Source organism: Silurus aristotelis (genome assembly GCF_946808225.1).
Source record: "Silurus aristotelis genome assembly, chromosome: 20".
Taxonomy (NCBI): domain Eukaryota; kingdom Metazoa; phylum Chordata; class Actinopteri; order Siluriformes; family Siluridae; genus Silurus; species Silurus aristotelis.
Genome location: NC_139593.1, coordinates 15979834 through 15998452, shown reverse-complemented (window position 1 = coordinate 15998452; position 18619 = coordinate 15979834). Strand labels below are relative to the sequence as shown.

The window sequence follows — 18619 nt, the reverse complement described above, 5'->3', positions numbered from 1 at the left end:
TCAAAATGTGTTTCCTGGAGGACACTTTAAGTAGACGGACGCTTCTTGTTTTATGTAAACCCGGAAAGATGTCTTTGTTTATATTATCAAATAGTCAGTGCGTGTTATGAATTGTTGTAGGTCTAATGTTATATCAAATGTTATCAATTATTAAAAGCTCAATTATTTATTGAGCTTAGTTAAAAAGCTACAGGGTAAAGAAAAGTGTGTGTAAGCTCAGAGCCTTTGCTGTGTTTGTCTCAGATCTGAAAAGGAACTACAATGGGAGTTCATGGCCTGTGGAAATTGCTGGAGAGCACAGGAAAGCCCATTAACCCGGAAACACTCGAGGGGAAGATCCTAGCAGTTGGTATCCTTTCAGCAGTTCGAGGTTTCTTGCTGCATTATATTGGAAAAGTTTGCGGACACCTGGTCATCCAAGTATGGGATGTGCTTTTTGATCATCGCATTCCACATTTAGTCCTAATTTGCTCTTATAACTGCCTCCACTCTTCTGAGAAGATGTTCTACTAGATTTTGGAGGGTGCTTGTAGACATTTGTGTTCATCAGACACAAGGTGTCAGGTACTGAATTAGGTGAGGTGAGGAGGCCTGAGGACCAGTCAGTGTTCACGATCACCCCAAAGGTGTTCAGTAGGGTTGAGGTCACAGCTCTAGAGTTGTAGATCTTTCACTTAAACCCATGCAAAGCATATCTTCATGGAACTTGTACTGGGTTTTGGTTTCCAAGTTCAACATTATATTATACCTCAACCAAAGATATATTGTACAATTTGTGTGCCTCCAGTTTTATGGCAACAGTTTCGAGAAAAAACACATATGTCAGATATCTGTATACTGTATATATGGACTGTGCATGGTTGAAGGTTTCAAGTGTATTCATAGAAGATAAAAAAAAAAGTCCATCTTGAAAAATATTCACATAAATATTATGTAAAACGTCCTTGCGCTCTTTGTGTACATTATTGTTCGACAAAATTATACTAACTATTAAATCAAATTAATAAAGAAAATCTGTTTTAGTTTGCATGCATGTCTGCTTATGACCAAACTAAAGGTTTATATTTGTTTGTGTACAGTTTATATCATTTTCTCCAAATTTTTTTTTTATAAATTCCCACCAATTCCTTGTAAATTTTCTACTTGGAATATTTCTTAAATTCTTCAGATGAAGATCCTATGGAAGGTTTGTGGAAATTTACCAGGAATTTTCTGCCCCTTTTGCAACCCTAGTGGTGATGCAGCCTGAATGTTACCCTGGATCAGTCCATCTCAGGGCACCATATAAATACATTTAAACATTTATCACCACCTAAGGACAATTTATCCTATCTAGTTGGTGTGCAGACCTGCAGTAACTACAGGGGAATTAAGTTGATCAGTCACACCATGAAGTTATAAGAAAGAGTAGTGGGAGGCAGGCTGAGAGAAGAGGTGACCATCTGTGAGCAACACTATGGTTTCATGCTGAGGAAAAGCACCACAGACGCATTATTTGCTTTGAGAATGTTAATGGAAAAGTATAGAGAAGGTCAGAAGGAGTTCCATTGTGTGTTTGTGGATTTAGAGAAAGCGTACGACAGAGTGCCAAGAGAGGAGTTATGGTATTGTATGAGGAAGTCAGGTGTGGCAGAGAAGTATGTTTGGGTGGTGCAGGACATGTATGAGGACAGTGTGACAGCAGTTAAGTGTGCAGTAGGAACGACAGACCTCAGGGTGAAGGTTGGATTGAATCAAGGATCGGCTCTGAGCCCTTTCCTGTTTGCAGTGGTGATGAACAGGTTGACAGATGAGGTCAGACAGGAGTCTCCATGAACTATGATGTTTGCGGATGGTATTGTTATTTGTGGTAAGAGTAGGGAGCAGGTTGAGAAGAGCCTGGAGAGGTGGAGGTACGTGCTGGAAAGTCAGTAGGAGTAAGATAGAGTACATGTGTGTGAATGAGAGGGAGGGCAGTTGGGGGTGCGATTACAGGTAGAAGAGGTGGAGAAGGTGGAGGAGTTCAGGTACCTGGGGTCAAAAGTGCAAAGTAATGGAGAGTGTGTTAAAGAAGTGAAGAAAAGTGTGCAGGCAGGGTGGCAGAAGTGATGTATGATAGAAGAGTATCTGCAAGAGTGGAAGGGAAAGTTTACGGGACTGTGGTGAGACCTGCAATGTTGTATGGTTTAGAGACAGTGGCATTGAGTAAAAAACAGGAGGTGGAGCTGAAGGTAGCAAAGCTATAGATGTTGAGGTTTTTGTTGGGAGTGACTACGATGGACAGGATTAGAAATTAGTTTATTAGAGGGACAGTGCATGTAGGACGTTTTGAAGACAAGGTGAGGGAGGCGAGATTGAGATGGTTTAGACATGTGCAGAGGAGCGACATGGGGTATATCAGTAGTAGAATGCTGAGGATGGAGCCACCAGGAAGGAGGAAAAGAGGAAGGCAAAGGAGGAGGTTTATGGGTGTGGTGAAGGAAGACATGCAGGTAGTTGGTTTGAAAGAGGCAGATGTAGAGGAAAGGGGGGTATGGAGAAGGATGATCCGCTGTGGCGACGCCTAATGGGAGCAGCCAAAAGATTAAGAGCAAGCCAATGGTGACACTGGCAAGGAAAAACTCCCTGAGATGGTATTAGGAAGAAACTTGAGAGGAGCCAGACTTGAAATAGAACCCATCCGCAATTGAGTGGTACTTAATGTACATTCATTACAGTTCTATCATTGTTGAGGTGTACTGTTCAGTGATGTGTATGTAAATGCAGACCTTTTCATGCAACCTGTGTCCCTGAGCCATTGTAGTAGACCGTGGATATTATTTACAGTCCTAATCCATCCTCATAGTTCTTCTCAGTTACTCAGTTACTTCATGGCTCCCAAGCTGCACAGAGTGGTTTTCATTTGAAACCCACTGGGGCACTGGGAATTCAGGTGAAATCATTTGAATAGTAACATAACCCAAGCTTAGAATCAGAACCTAATTATATGAGGTGACAAAGTTTTAGGTTTGGCTGCGATATGTTTACTTATCAGGAGATAGTCGTCCTTGGCCTGTGTTTAACCAATGGAGAAAACATATATAGCATTTATAGATCACGTTATTTGTCTTTTTTATGGTATCTCCTCCTGTTATCTTCTGGCCTATAATTACCAGAGGACGAACAGACGGCAGACATTTATAACTGTGTGTGGAAGATTCAGAACGATGAAGATGGACAAAAAAAAGGTACATGCTTAAATAAAGTGGAATAGTGTGTATATATATATATATATATATATTAATTATATGAGAGACAGCGCTACCCAAAACGTCCACTTGAACTGGCCTAATCTTATTTTAAAAACGTGGAAAGTCCCTATACAGAGCGAATCGTACCTATTGCATCGTTCAATAATGTCTTTACATCCTTGACTTAGCACCTCACAGATATCAGCATCTGGCTAAACCAAGCGGTCAAGGGAGTGCGCGATCGTGAAGGCAACAACGTCCACAACGCCCACCTTCTTACGTTGTTCAACCGCCTGTGCAAGTTACTCTTCTTCCGCATCAGACCGGTCTTTGTTTACGACGGCGATGCACCTCTGCTCAAAAAACAGACTCTGGTAGGTATTAGTGCTGCAGCATGTACACTATCTTCTGGATAGAGCAGGACTGCACTTTCACCAAAATGTTGGCATTTAGTATTCAGAATATTACAAATATGTTAAGCAACAATCAGGAATTGGTTTGAAACACTGTAAAAAAAAAAAAAAAAAAAGCAGGGAATATAATTATGGTCAGTTGTTAATGAGGCTGATTGCCTGAGGAAAGAAACTGTTCCTGTATCTGGCAGTTTTGGTGAACAAAGTTCTGTAGCACCTTCCAGAAGGGAGGAGTTGAAAGAGGTTGTGTCCAGGGTGTGAAGGGTCAATATTGATTTTACCTGCCTGCTTCCTGCTTCCTGTATGGTACAAGTCCCGAAGAGGTTGCAGGGGGAGCACCAATGTTTTTTTCTACTGCTTTTGCTGCTTCAAACCAGATGGAGATTTATAAGCACAGGACAGATTCAATTACTTCAGTGTAGAAATGCATCAGCAGCTCCTGTGGCAGGCCGTACTTCTTTAATTGAAAGTACATCCTCTGCTGGACCTTATCATTTTGAAATGGGAGTCCAACTCTTCTTAATGAGGTCCAGCAGAGGATGTACTTTCAATGGCAATCAAGGAAGTACGGTCTGTCACAGGAGCTGCTAATGCAGTTCTACACTGAAGTAATCGAATCTGTCCTGTGCTAGTTGAAATGGTAGTTCCCAAAAACTTAAAGGTCTCTAGTTTAAGTTGAGACAAATACTTTATTAAATGTAGCAAGTGATAAATTGGTAATTCTTAAGGCTATCAGGAGACAGAGGAAGGAGGAGATAGTGCTGGAGTCCAAGCAAACCCATGAGAAACTCTTGAGGACATTTCTGAAGAGGCAGGCAATCAAAACGGCGCTAGGAGACCGCAGGTCAGAACAAAGGCAATTGTACGAATATATTTTACGTAATGACGGGAAACAGTGATAAGAAAACGCTGTTGGCTTTTACAGTAAAGAAACAATTCCCAATATTTCCTCCGTGCGTCGAGATGAGGTGGAAGAAATGTTCGTTTTACCCGCACTGCCTCCTGTCGAGGAAGAAGAACAAAGCAGGTAAGAAAACAAGATGTTAGTTGGCATTGTTAAAAGATTTCATTTTGTGTCATTCTATTCGTTCATATAATTGTTTTCTCTAAATGAAGTTCTGATGAAGAACCAGAAAGAGAAGAAGTACAGACACAAGAGTCCTATCTGACCTTTCAGGTGAGAAGCAGCAGAGATACCGTTTCTCTTTCTAGGTTTGTCCTCGATCGTTAACATCACGTATGTCCTTCCAGGATGAGATGTATGAAAATACCAGTTCCGTAGACATCAACTCTGAGGAGTTCTTTCTCCTGTCACCAGAGATCAAGCACGAAATTCTCAAAGACATGAAAGAGTTCAGCAAGAGAAGACGCACACTTTTTCACAAACCCCCTGAGGTACTATAGGCATCATTATTCATCATTAATGCAGTCTCCAAGTCATCAGTGGTGACTTTTCCTTGTGGTGTCCTTGCAGAGGTCAGGGGACTTCTCTCAGTATCAGCTGGCCGGGTTGCTGCAGAGGAATAACCTGAACCAACGTCTAGAGGGTGTGGAGAAAGAAATGAACCAGCGCACATGTGGAGCTGTGGAGGAGGAGTACGTCCAGGGGGACGAGCACAGCGTTGAGTCGCGGCGCCTCTTATCTGAGGATTCGTCACATTATATACTCATCAAAGGTCAGAGAGATCATTTGATTTTATTTGATTTAATTAAACCCGTTGACTCCCTGAGCAGAAACCTCAGAATGGGATGTGGTAGCTTAGTGTTTAAGGCGAAAGGTCGTGAGTTTAATCCCCATCCATGTTAAGATTGGGACGGTTTCTCATAAACGCCTTGGGTGGTTCCATGAAATTCCGGAATAAGAACAGGCGCTTTGAGGGTGGACTGGACTGTGGTTAATGTCAACAGTCTGCTACACTGACTCAGGATACAGTTCGCTTCTGATCATCATCACTGCACCCCGCAACATTGTATATCTGCTTCAAATGGACATTCGGTGCAACCCAGATGAGGATGGGTTCTCTCTTGAGTCTGGTTCCTCTCAAGGTTTCTTCCTTGTGCCATCGCAGGGAGTTTTTCCATGCCACAATCGCCACCGGCTCACTCATCAGGGACAAACTTACTTATAAAGAACATATTCACTTTTAATCACCACATTATCTGTGTAAAGCTGCTTTGAGACAATGTTCATTGTTAAAAGCGCAATACAAATAATAAATGAATTGAATTGAATTGAATTGAAGATGCCACTCATGGGACCCTGAGCAAGGCCCTTTATCCCATAGCTGCTGAATGAGATAATTTAAGTCGCTCTGGATAATGACGTCTGCCAAATGCGATTGGCCCCAATAGTGCTTACAGGAACACACAGGATTTTGGAAATCATTCAGTAACCAGCGAAGTTTTTATTCAGCACAACCATCTTGTTGCAAAGGTCTTGGGAGCGAGCTCTTATTGCTTCTATCTATTGTGAGATGTTTGTGGGGCGTAAGCCTTCTAACTTATCAACATGCATTAACCAGCCGAATCTAATTTGCACAGGTAGGAGGTAGAACTTCTTATTGAAATTAGCTGCCTTGTGTTGGTGTACTGATTCTTTTTAGCATATTTAATAATTTATTTTCCCACTTTATTAAATATAACTTTGTTGTGGATTATAATATTATGATCTCTTTATCTGTGTACATTTCTTGAGACAATGCCAGACACTGCATGTTGATAAGTTATAAGAAGGCTTATGCCCCACAAACATCTCTCTCTATCATAGATAGAAGCAAAGGGCTCGCTTTTAAGACCTTCACAACAAGATGATTTGAAAAAGACCAGTATTGTCTGGCCTTATTACTAAGAGATTGAATCCTGACAATGTCACAGCCATGTCACTGTGGCCATGAGCCAATGTAGCAAAATTGGCCATGGTGCCTGTGTGAGTGGCATCTTGTACCCTTTCCTTCCCTATTTCAGTCACAGTGTGGCACATGGCAATTCTTTAATTTTTTGAGCATTTGTGGGCAGAAGGGGGTAGATAGAGCTTTCTACAGTGGCCAAAAAGTGCAAAACAAATTAACTAATCAAAAAAAACAAAACAAAAAACAAATCTATAAACAAATTAGCATGTCCAAAAAACAAATGAACAAATCCGAAAACGAAATAACAAATAAAAAAAACGCGATGACATTTCAGAAAAAAACGGAAAAGGCAAGACATCCGTCATTCAAGATGTACAGGAAGTAGGAAATTGTGTATTTTATAACTTTCTTGTACATATTTGCAGGCATTTAAACCAATTTGTTTTCCAAAAGTGCTTCAAATATTTTTACACTTTTACACACGTGCCAACTTTCTCCTGCCGTAACCTGTTGTACTTCCTGCTTATCTTCACAAATGTCTCGTCCAAAAAGTGGTATTACATTCACAATCTATAACTACCTGTTCTGGTTTGTCTGAATTGTAGTTGTGTTTTCATGATTTGTTTTTGGATGTATTAATGTTTTTGCGTTTGTCGATTTGTTTGCTTTGTTTTTTATGTGTTTTTGGATTTGATCATTTGTTTTCTTATTTGTATTTTGCGTTCTGATTTGTTAATGTGATTTTGTAAGTGTTGATTTGTTTTCGGATTTGTTATTTTGCTTAGACCACCGTAGGATTTCCTCAGAGTGTGTTACACAGCTATATGATGCAGCGACAGCAGCAATTAAAAGAGATTCAAGTTTGGCTTCAGGATTTTAAAACTGTTTTACCTGCAGGTTGTAAACCGAGTGTAATAATCGGTGCAGTGTCAATACAGTCATATTGTAGATCATATCTATGGTAATCTTTTTAAATTTTCACTAGGTGTCATATTTTAGAAAGAAGAGCTTTTTAAAGAGTAGCATTTTCTTTTAAGCACCTCCTCCTTCTACTGTGAATGTTGACAACTAAGGAGGAGGCAGGTGGTCCTTAATTAAATGCTGATATATATCCTGCAGGTAAAATGCTTTAGTTTGAACCTGTTGGTTTTATTTGATGAAAAAATTCAGAGAATTGTTTTCTGTACTCCTGCAGGGTCTCAAAAGCGCACACAGACTACTGAGAGTCACGTAGCCCCAGATCCCTGGTCTTCAGGCCCTTGGTCCAGAAAAGGGAGAGTCAAAGGAAGGCCAGAGCCCCTTTGGCGGCCAATATCAGACGGCGTTCCTGAGGAAAACGAGCCGCCTTCTTCCTCTTCTTCATCGACGACTCCAAAACTAATCATTTGTACCGAGGAGCAGCCTTCAGCTGGAGCGCCTCCCTCGCCACGAACCCTTCAGGCCATTCAGGCAGCCATGATGGACAGCAGCTCGGATGAAGATGAATCAGCTTCTAAGAATAAGATCCAAGATGGAAGTGTAAAAGCAAGTTCTCAAGAAGATAACGGTGGTGTGTCACCTCGCACTTTGCAGGCCATCCAGAGGGCCCTGACGGAGGACAATAATGTATCTGAATACTTCGGCAAAGAGGTTCAAACTCAGCACCAGAAAGTTGTCATTGTCAGTAGCTCAGATGAGGATGAAGATCAAGCAGAAAGCACAGTGATGCAAAAGAGTGTTTTGAATGAGGCTCAGGAAGGAGGTGGACTTTCTCCACAGACTTTACGGGCCATTCAGAGAGCTTTAGGAGAAAAAGAGACACTTACTGAGATGGAGCAGGTGGACCGTGTGGGTTTGTTGAGCAGTTCTGAAGGTGAGGAAATGGACGAGGTAGTTGGAGTGAGGAGCAAAGAGTTCAGATCTGCTACTAATGAAGAAGTGCTTGAAAAAGATGCTTTAAAAACAGCTTCCGCTCCTTCAGATCTACAGTCAGATGAAAAAGTTTTGCCCGAAGAACATGGGCCAAGTTCTGCAAACAATTTCTGTCAAAAAGAAAGTTTGAGCATTAGCTTAATTGAGGAGAAGGAGGAAAGAAATACGCAAATTATTGAAAAGAGTGAAGAGGAGGACAGCAGCTCTGAAGGTATGTATGACAGTCTACATCGTCAAGTACTTTTAACAAACGACATTGTCCCAAAGCAGCTCTACAGAATTAAATAGAATGAAAATTTAAAATTTTACATAAACATTTTAGCATAAATTACTCTCTGTTAGTTTATCTCAAATGACTATACCAATGGCAACAGTGGAAAAAAAAAAACCTTGCTGAGATGGTATGCAGAAGAAACCTTGAGAGGAACCAGACTCGAAAGAGAACCCATCGTCATCGTATTGTCCATTCATTACATTATATTCACTGATGGATACCTAATTTCACAGATTTGTTGTCTGATTCCAATTGAAGCCCTTAACCATTGTACAGACTTTTTGTGGGGTCTTAAAAAGTAAAAAAAAAGTAAAAAAAAAAAAAAAAAAATCTATATTTCCTTAAAAGTCGTAAATTCGCCGTTTTATTTTCTGATGTCATGCAGCACTTTTGTTTGTTTGTTTTTGTGTGTTGAAGTTATTTTTCTTTCGCTAGTCCAAATATAATTAGCTGTATTACGACTACAAATGAGACCAACAGCCAATCAGCTTTCTGTTATTGGCACGAACCGATATTGGATTGTACCACAGACATAAAACTGATTTTATTTTCAGCTATGAGAGAGCAAGTTTAGTGATACTTGGCTTGAGAAAAAAAAAAGACTTGAGGGCTTGTTTAAAACCAGTTGCTAACAACATATTTGTTCTTATTGTTCCTATTGTTTCCATCGTATTGTTCGTATCTGTGTTTTAAATTTCATTCTTAACGGTCTTAAATAAATCTTAAAAAATCTTAAATTTGGCTTTTTGAAACCTGCAGAACCCATGTTGTTGCAGACTGTTGATATTCAAATTTAAGCCTAAACAATTCTGTAGCAATTTTTAGGAAACCCACATTTGTTCTCCATAGAATCTTCAATAAACCCTTTCATAAAATACATAAAAAGTACTTTTTTAACGGAACTCTTTGTATTCATACAAATTTCCGGATGGACTAGGAGCTTATGGCATCAATATTTTAGCTGCCGTAATGCCACTGAATGTCTGTCAGTATACAGTATTACAAATATTTCACTGTTAAACTACACAAAAGTTTCAAATGGCAAAAATTAATTTTAATCTATTAGGCAAAATGGAAAAAAAAGAGTAAAACTGTGCATTTAGTCCAAACAATTCTGTAACAATTTCTATAGAAACCCACTTGTTCTCATGTAGATCCTTTAATAAACCTTCCAAAAGCCACCATAAAAGTACTTTGAAGGAACCTTATGTGTTTATGCAAGTTTTGCTTGAACAAAAATGAATTTTTATATTTTTTGTTTTTATGAAAGATCGTTTATTACCACAATGTCTATTTAAAATGTAATTTTAATGTACAATTTGTTCGTTATGTTTTGGGGTATGTTTTGTTTTTAATAGAAAGTTTCATTGAGGTATCAGAAGGGGAAGAGGAGCCTGAATTGAATAATTCAGTAACCAAATCAGAAGAAAAATTACCAGAAATTAGTAATGAGGAGGTGGTGGGAAAGGACGAAGAGGAGAGCCAAAAGGAAGATTCAAGTGGAACGACTCCGTCATTAAACAGCAGTGAAATGGAAGAAAAACAAGCTGAAAGCTCTCGAGAAGTGGCCGCTGCTCCTCCATCCAGTGAATGGGACAATATCGACATGGTACATTTAGAATTCTTTTTTTTTTCCACGTCACATTTGTTATTTATTCAGATGAATCATTATAACATAAAAGACTTCTTTGATTTCTTCTTGTGATTTGTGTGTCCTGCAGGAGGAGCTGGTCGAGTTGGAGAAAGATCTGCAGGCAGAGCAGAGCAACCTTCGCGGCCAGCAACAGCAACAGCAGCGCAGTGCAGCTACAGTTACAGGGCAGATGTGCCAGGAGAGCCAGGTGAGGACTGTAATTCATGGATAAGATGAAGTCAGGCCAGTTTTACACAATATTACACAATTTGCATGCCTAAACCTTTTGGATCAACCTTTCACACAAATATGTGCATACTTTTACCACTATAAAAGTTTGAGAAGTATCCTTAAGAGTTTTTTTTTTTCTTTCAATAAGAGCTCCAGTCTTTACACACAGCATTTCTGATGCATTTCTGAAAACCCCTTTATTGGAGGATTAGTGTGGGAAAATTTGTATGTTTTTGCTTTTAGAAATATATTTCTTACATCACAATATAAAGGGATTTATCACCACATGGCAACTTATTTTAAATCCAATCCAGCTGCTAGAGTGCCAGACTTTTCTTTGTTCTGTCTTTTAGTTAATAATAGTAGATTACTATAGGCTCACATGTGCCTTGTCTCTGTGCTCCTGTGTGTTTATACATTTAGTTGTTCTGTTGCATGAATTTTAAAGGGGCTGCATGTGCAGTAGAAATAATTGATGAACAACCAAAGGCAAAAAAAAAAACCTTTAGAAAGCCATACAAAGAACCCTTAAGAAACCCAAGCTGGTCCTTAGTTTGTCGGAAATTACATTTCATGGATGAAACACTTTAAGCTTGTGTGTCCAATGTAATGCCATGGGTCATTTTTTACATAGTTCTTTTTTTTATTTATTTTTTATTGTTGAATATGTAATATTTCAGATAATATGTTCACATTGACAACGTGCTATACGTGTGGGTGCAATGGTGTGTCATTTGGCAATGGTACCAGCTTCTCTCACAACAAACACAAATGACCTCAGCATCTATCTTTAGCCTGTCATTCCTGATAAGTTGCTGATGGAACTTCCAGGTTCTTGATGAACTGCTCTCATTAGATATTGTACACTTTTGACATTATCATGGATGTTATTCTTTGCCAGTCAATCCCATATTATTATTATTATTATTATTATTATTATTATTATTATTATTATTATTATTAATCTCACTTATTATAAATCGCTGAAATCACACTAAAAATATGCTTTTCTGATGTGAGCAGTGGAAATGCTTTTGTTCAAGATCTGAAAGATCAGACTGGTTTACAATAAAACAATGAATATTCTTGCATATTCATTATTATGTAACGTAATGCATATTCTGGCATTTACTTTTTGGAGATTGTTTTATCAAATAAAAGCCTTCAGATGAAAAAAGCAGCACATCATGCTTTACTTATAGAAAGTTAAGAATTATTGGTACTGATTCAAACATGGGCAAATATGATTCAGATTTACAATTAGGTGCAATGAATGAACTACCAAGGAAAAGGAAAAACTTTGATCATTGATTTTTCTAAATTAAAGAAAATGTTTCTACTACTTTTTTTTGTGTATCCACCTTACAAGGTTCTAACTACATCAGAGTGAACCTGGTTTTATTTAGTTCTCACAACAATTTTCAAATAAATTATTTAGATTAAACTTCTGATCCTATGTGCGTTTGGACCAGGAGCTGCTGCGGTTGTTCGGGGTGCCCTTCATCGTTGCCCCAATGGAAGCTGAAGCTCAGTGTGCAGCTTTGGACCGGACGGACCAGACACATGGCACCATCACAGACGACAGTGACGTCTGGCTGTTCGGAGGACGACACGTCTACAAAAACTTCTTTAACAGCAAAAATTATGTTGAACACTACCAGTACCTGGATATTCAAAACCAGCTAGGTGAGGCTCACTGGTACATTTAAGGACTTTTTCAACCGACCGTACACACACGGTGTGTATACGGGTTTACACACCAATTCTCCTTTAATGGTTTTTCTTAATTGTATTTTTTTTTTTTGCAATTCTTCATTAATAATGAAGACATCCAAACTATGAAAGAACTCATCTGGAATTATATAGTAAAAAGGTGTTAATATCCCAGATTCTTTCACATTCTTTCAGTGAGAATTAGGAGGTAGTCACCTGGAATAGATTTTCAACAATTTGGAGGAGTGCTCAGAGATGTTGAGTGCTTGTTGACTGCTTTTCCTTCACTCCATTTTTGTTGACATATGTGACATTTGTTGGCTATATAATTATTTCATTAATTAAATGTGGCTACAGTTTAAACTGCTAAATAAAAAGATGAAATTGTGTTTCTTACATTTAGTTTTAAAAAATTGAGAATGTAATCCTCATGTAGGACTGGACAGGACTAAGATGATTAATCTGGCCTATCTACTGGGTAGCGATTACACCGAGGGAATCCCAGGAGTCGGATACGTTACTGGCATGGAAATACTAAACGAGTTCCCTGGGACTGGTTTAGAACTTCTGAATCACTTCAGGTATGAAATTTCAATAGCAAACAGCACCCATGGTGTAGATAAATTAGACTTGACTGGAATAAGTGATGAATAAATATATAAATATGTAGTAGTAGCACTCTCTTGTTTTCTGACTGCTACAGTAAATGGTGGAATGAAGCACAAAACAATAAGAAGCTGGTTGCTGATCCTAAGGACACAAAGGTGAAGAAAAAGTTGAGAGCATTAAAGGTTCATCCAGGCTTCCCGAATCCTGCTGTCGCTGAGGCCTACCTCCAGCCCACTGTGGACCAATCAGAGGGCTTGTTTTGCTGGGGCCACCCACAGCTGGATCTCCTCAAAGAATATCCTTTATTTGCAGCTTGGTGATGTATCAGAGTCGAGTCTGGGTCAAAATATCCACCAGCAGTTGAGTTAATGAGAAAATATAAAATGAGATAAAAACATATACAGAGTCCCCCCCTGAATAGCATGTTTTTTTAAGTATATATATAATTTTTTCATTTTTATTTTATATATAGTGAGGAAAATAAGTATTTGAACACCCTGCTATTTTGCAAGTTCTCCCACTTAGAAATCATGTAGGGGTCTGAAATTGTCATCGTAGGTGCATGTCCACTGTGAGAGACATAATCTAAAAAAAAAAAAAATCCAGAAATCACAATGTATGATTTTTTTAACTATTTATTTGTATGATACAGCTGCAAATAAGTATTTGAACACCTGTCTATCAGCTAGATCTAAGTGGGAGAACTTGCAAAAAAGCTGGGTGTTCAAATACTTATTTTCCTCAATGTATATATATATATATGTATATACTGTATATACTGTATATGTGTATATATGTGTATATATGTATATACTGTATATATACACAATTAAATACATAGAAAAATGTATTAGATTGTTAGTCCCTATTTGGGTAATACAGATGTGTGTGTGTGTGTGTGTGTGTGTGTGTGTGTGTGTGTGTGTGTGTGTGTTACATTTAATATTTAATTTTCTAAAGATATGATCTACGTAATTGGGTCCCTGGTGGTCTAGTGGTTAGGATGTGGTGCTCTCACTACTGTGGCCCGGGTTCGATCCCTGGTCAGGGAACCAACCCCAGCCACTCTTAGTGCCGGTCCCAAGCCCGGATAAATGGGAAGGATTGCGGTAGGAAGGGCATCCAGCGTAAAAACGTGTCAAAGCAAACATGCGGATGGTCCGCTGTGGCGACCCCTAATGGGAGAAGCCGAAAGAAAGTTTTATATGATCTACAAAATTGTTCTACTTATTTCAGTATACTTTAACAAATATCTTCATTCCTTCCGTCCTTCATTCATTCAGTCCCTCGATATGCGGAATTGCCAGGATTTTCTCCTTTTAAGAAAAATTCTTGAAGCTGTACATAAAACGCTAATAAATCAACAGCACTATCGATAGCCACTTCCTGCTATTACTTGCTAAAAAGTGACCCAATTTTCTTTGGCCTAAACACTTTTATTATACTAAACATTTTTATTTTAATGCCCATTTTGTGGGTCAACTTGTAAAAGTTGGATATAGAGTTTAAAGTGTAACCATGTCTTTCTTAACTAGACATAAGTTTTGTTATAGTCGATTTGGTTGGAACAGCAGGAAGACTGAAGAAACACTTCAGCCAGTCCTAAAACAGCTCAGCACTCAACAGGTAAATATTTCCTACTATATAGAGTATATTTATCTTAATCAGTAGAAAAAACAAAAATGTAATGCTGTTTGTCTTTTTAATCACGTCTAACCAACAAGCGCAATTAGAATGCATGTGGTCAAGGACAGACCAGCATGTGTCTGGTCTAAGGTTATTATCTGTACACCATGCTGCAAGTCATACATCTTTCATGGGGGGGTCAGAGTCATGATTGTCTTTCATGAGATCAAATAGGGTGGTGGCATCTGCAACCTTGATGAGTTTGACTGAGTGGTAGAGAGAAATGCACTCATTAGTGTATCAATCAAACGTGCGGAGGATCCGCTGTGGCGACCCCTAACGGGAGAAGCCGAAAAGAAAGTTAGTTTTTAGTTAGTGTATAATACGTATACAAACTAGGGGAGAGAAAGGACCAATACTGTGCACCAGTGCTCTGTAATGGGTAATAGTGATTGATTGGACCATTGCATCTGAGGTCCAGTCAACGTTGAATAGTCCAGTCCACACATTTCCAATATGTTCCAATCTTTTCTCCCTCATACCATCTCATGGAGTTTTTCCTTTCCATAGTCTCCACTGGCTCACTCATTATGGACAAACTAATAAGAAATAAACTTATAGGCAACATTATAACCCCTTTTTCTTAAAAGCTGCTTTAGGCTAATATCCATTGTTAAAAGTGGTCTAGAAATAAAACTGAATTGAATTAAATTGATAGTATTTTTCCCAGACCAAAAAAATCCAGACAATGAAGTCCACAAAAAAAGGATTCTGGCATAAGGTTAGGGTGGTAATCATTGAGGTAGGATATGCTGTCCTTTTTGGGACATAGATCAACTATTCAGTAGTAGTTAAATATTCAATTCAATTCATTTTTATTTGCCGGTGGCGACTGTGGCAAGGAAAAACTCCATGAGATTGCATAAGGTAGAAACCTTGAGAGGAACCAGACCCAAGAGGAAACCCATCCTCATCTGGGTTGCACCGAATGTCCATTTATTGCAGATAAACGATGTTGCGGGGTACAGTGACGGTGATCAGAAGCAAACTGTAGTCCTGAGTCAGTGTAGCAGACTGTTGACATTAACCACAGTCCAAATCCATCCTCAAAGCGCCCGTTCTTTCTCCGGAATTTCATGGGACCACCCAAGGCGTGAAATCAGGCCAGTTGGTTTTAAATAGTTGTGAGAAATCTAAGGGATATAGGGTCTAGGCAGCTGTATATACAGGGGACAAGCCTAGTTAGGTACTTAAAATAGTGACATCTGGTTTAGTTTCTGTCATCACTAATGCACCACTGACAGATTGTAGCCAAATACTTATGTAATGGCTTAAAATTGCACTCTGGGTAGCAGTAGGTACTGGGAAAATGAGCTATTTCATGGTGGAATGATTTTATAAGGGCATTCAAAGGTGGTTTTGTACTGACAGTCAGTGCCTGGGCTCAGCGTTATACTGGTTTCAACAGATGTATGCTACCTGAGCTACCTGAACACTATTGAACACCTTTAGGATGAATTGGAGCACTGACCCCACCGCAAACCTCCTCATCTCACCTACATCAGTACCTGTCTTTACTAACACCCTTCTGTCTGAGTGAGCACAAATACACTCCAAAATCTAGTGGAACATCTTCCCAGAAGAGTGGAGGGAATTAAAAGAGCAAATTGAGACTAAATGTGGAATGTGATGCTCAAAAAGCACATCCAGCACAACCAGGTGTCCACAAAATGTTGGCAATATATTGTATATGCAGAGGTTTGGATGATGTGCTGCTGAGAGCTTGGATATTTTAGCAGTATAGTAAAAGATTCAGAAAGACCAGTAATTAAGGCAAAGCAAGTTTTAATGTATGCTTGCTGCACAACAGGACCTCACGATCTGTGTAGAGAATAGGGCCTCGCTTCTCAGCTGAACAGACAATGTATATATACACACACACACACACACACACACACACACACACACACACACACACACACACACACACTTCAAAGAGATAATTTCTTAAGAAGACAATAAAACATTGTCATTGGCTTTGTCTGTTCCTTCAACATCCTTAATTATGTTCAGTGGTGGACGAAGAACATCAACCATGTATTTGAGTTAAAATAGAGATGCAGTAAGGACATTTTTACTCCAGTAAAAGTAAAAGCGCTCTATTCAACTTGAGTAAAAGTACAAAAGCAACAAATGTTAAGTATCCAAAGTACTATGATTTATTATCCTACTATCATTTTTAGTTTTTGTGAAAAATCGCACTAAATAAGGTCACGTGTGTTGTGGCGAGTTCGAGTCAGGAGTTTCCTCTATCATTTCCTCCTCTCTAAATGTTCTGCTTGCTGTTGAACTGATGCTGAACTGTATGCTGGTGATCAGTAGAAACACCAAGCCCCAATCAAAACCAAAACAGAGCGCTCGCTCGACCCTGATTGGTGGATCACTGGGTGTTTGACCAGTCACGATTTTATCCTCATAAAAAAAAAAAAAGAAATGTAATTGAGTATAAAGTAAAATATTTGACTTTCAAATGTAGTAAAATAAAAGTCTCCCTAAATGGAAAAACATCAGTACAGATACGCAAAAAAGCTACTTGAATACACCACTGATTATCACAGCTGAGGTGATAAATCACAAGTTTGTGTGTTCCCTTTTCTGTACATTCTGTTCTGCTTACTTGTCTAGCACAGTTTGCTTTGCTGGAAATGTGTTAATCGATTGTGCGGTTGCCAGAAATGCTCTTTTTGACCTGATGCCAGGGGCTTGTTTAAGAATCATTGTTTCAGTTGCCCACAAAGAGCCATTTAATCGACAAGGTTCTCCAATATGGCCTTCCTTGGTTGTGGTCTCCATGGCTGCTTCCTGCATGAGCATTTTTCTGTTCCAAATCACTTTGAACATGTTTCGAATTAATAAAAATTGGCCATTATCAGCTACGGTCAGCGAGATCGTCATTTTATGAGAGACTTTTTTTTTTTTTTTTTTACATCCTCAGACTCAGCTGCGCATCGATTCCTTCTTCCGTCTGGAGCAGCAGGAAAAGCAGGCCATTCGCAGCCAGCGGTTACGCCGAGCCGTCACCTGCCTCAAGAGGAAGGAACGCGATCGAGCAGAGAGCAGTGACGATGAAACGGTCTCACCGGTCAAGAAAGGGAAGAATGGCAAAGAGAAAGAAACTGACGTTACACCTGCAGGGATGTTTGGAGGAGGTTTTATTGGAATGAGTTCTAACAGCCCAGAAGAGAAGATGATTGGAGGGGAAACAGTCGAGAAACGGCCTAAAACACCGCCGTTGAAGTCTGAATCCAGCAGCAGCAGTTCAGAAGATGAACTGGAACATAAGAAAAAAGCCACCATGGTTATCGCACGGTCTGTGTTTGAGGGGAAAACAAGAGGAAGAGGGAGAAGAGGAGGACGAGGAGGAGCAAGAGGAAAGACCAAGAAAAGCATGTAATGACAAAAGACTTGAGTACTACTTATGCATTTCTATAAGGCAGAATAGGTGCCTGAAGCCTATGATGTGAAAGATATACCATTAAATTATTGCAGAAAACTTGTGTACAATCTCTTTAACACACTGATTTAAATATTCGATTTAAATTAATCAGTTTGGCTGGAGGCCAAAGATTTATTTTTCCTGGTAAATATTACCTTATGTAGTCCACAGGTTTTTAACTCTGATCCTGCATATGTTAATGTCTACTCCTAATGACCACAATGTCTCCATCCGTCCCCTCTGCAAAATATCCACTCTTTCTGTGCACTCGTATGTGTGTTGTGTTAATCCTTGGAATTCCTTATCGCTAATCCTCGCACTGCACACTACTCCCTCCGATCTCCCCTTCTCTCAGGGCAAGAGGTAAGTATACATCAAGGTGCTGGACTAAACCTCTCCTAGATGTCTGAAGAGCTGAGTCACTACCTGTCTCCAAACGATGGGTGAAGACCTACATTTTTCTGAAACACTTGAGCTAGCACTTATTTTGTTTTATGTCTTAAAAAAAAGTATGCTATAATTCCTCTAAACAGAGTTTTAGGCTGATGGTATCCTAAGTTTGTAACCTGGTGAACCAGTGCTAATTCATTCATAGATAGAGACTTCAATTGACTTTTGTATGTCGCTCTGAATGTTGGCTAAATGCTGTAAATGT

General features: G+C 39.2%; 1 protein-coding gene across 1 annotated transcript; it reads left to right on the top strand.

Moving 5' to 3' along the window:
• Positions 1 to 4: 4 nt before the first annotated feature.
• ercc5 (excision repair cross-complementation group 5) lies at positions 5 to 18021 on the top strand. The gene is made up of 15 exons (XM_083522283.1): positions 5 to 349; positions 3408 to 3583; positions 4351 to 4466; positions 4548 to 4649; positions 4739 to 4799; positions 4874 to 5017; positions 5097 to 5298; positions 7667 to 8593; positions 10015 to 10265; positions 10378 to 10497; positions 11993 to 12206; positions 12670 to 12814; positions 12937 to 13137; positions 14384 to 14468; positions 17464 to 18021. The coding sequence occupies exons 1-15, from the start codon at positions 262 to 264 to the stop codon at positions 17920 to 17922; spliced, it is 3291 nt and encodes a 1096-aa protein (XP_083378409.1). The 5' UTR covers positions 5 to 261; the 3' UTR covers positions 17923 to 18021.
• The last annotated feature ends 598 nt before the right edge of the window (positions 18022 to 18619 follow it).

Excerpts from the sequence above, each read along its gene's own strand:
- ercc5 (XM_083522283.1), top strand. The coding sequence starts at position 262 with ATGGGAGTTCATGGCCTGTGGAAATTGCTGGAGAGCACAGGAAAGCCC. Across the intron at positions 10,266-10,377 it reads AATGGGACAATATCGACATG|GAGGAGCTGGTCGAGTTGGA; the intron begins GTACATTTAGAA and ends TGTGTCCTGCAG. Across the intron at positions 14,469-17,463 it reads AACAGCTCAGCACTCAACAG|ACTCAGCTGCGCATCGATTC; the intron begins GTAAATATTTCC and ends TTACATCCTCAG.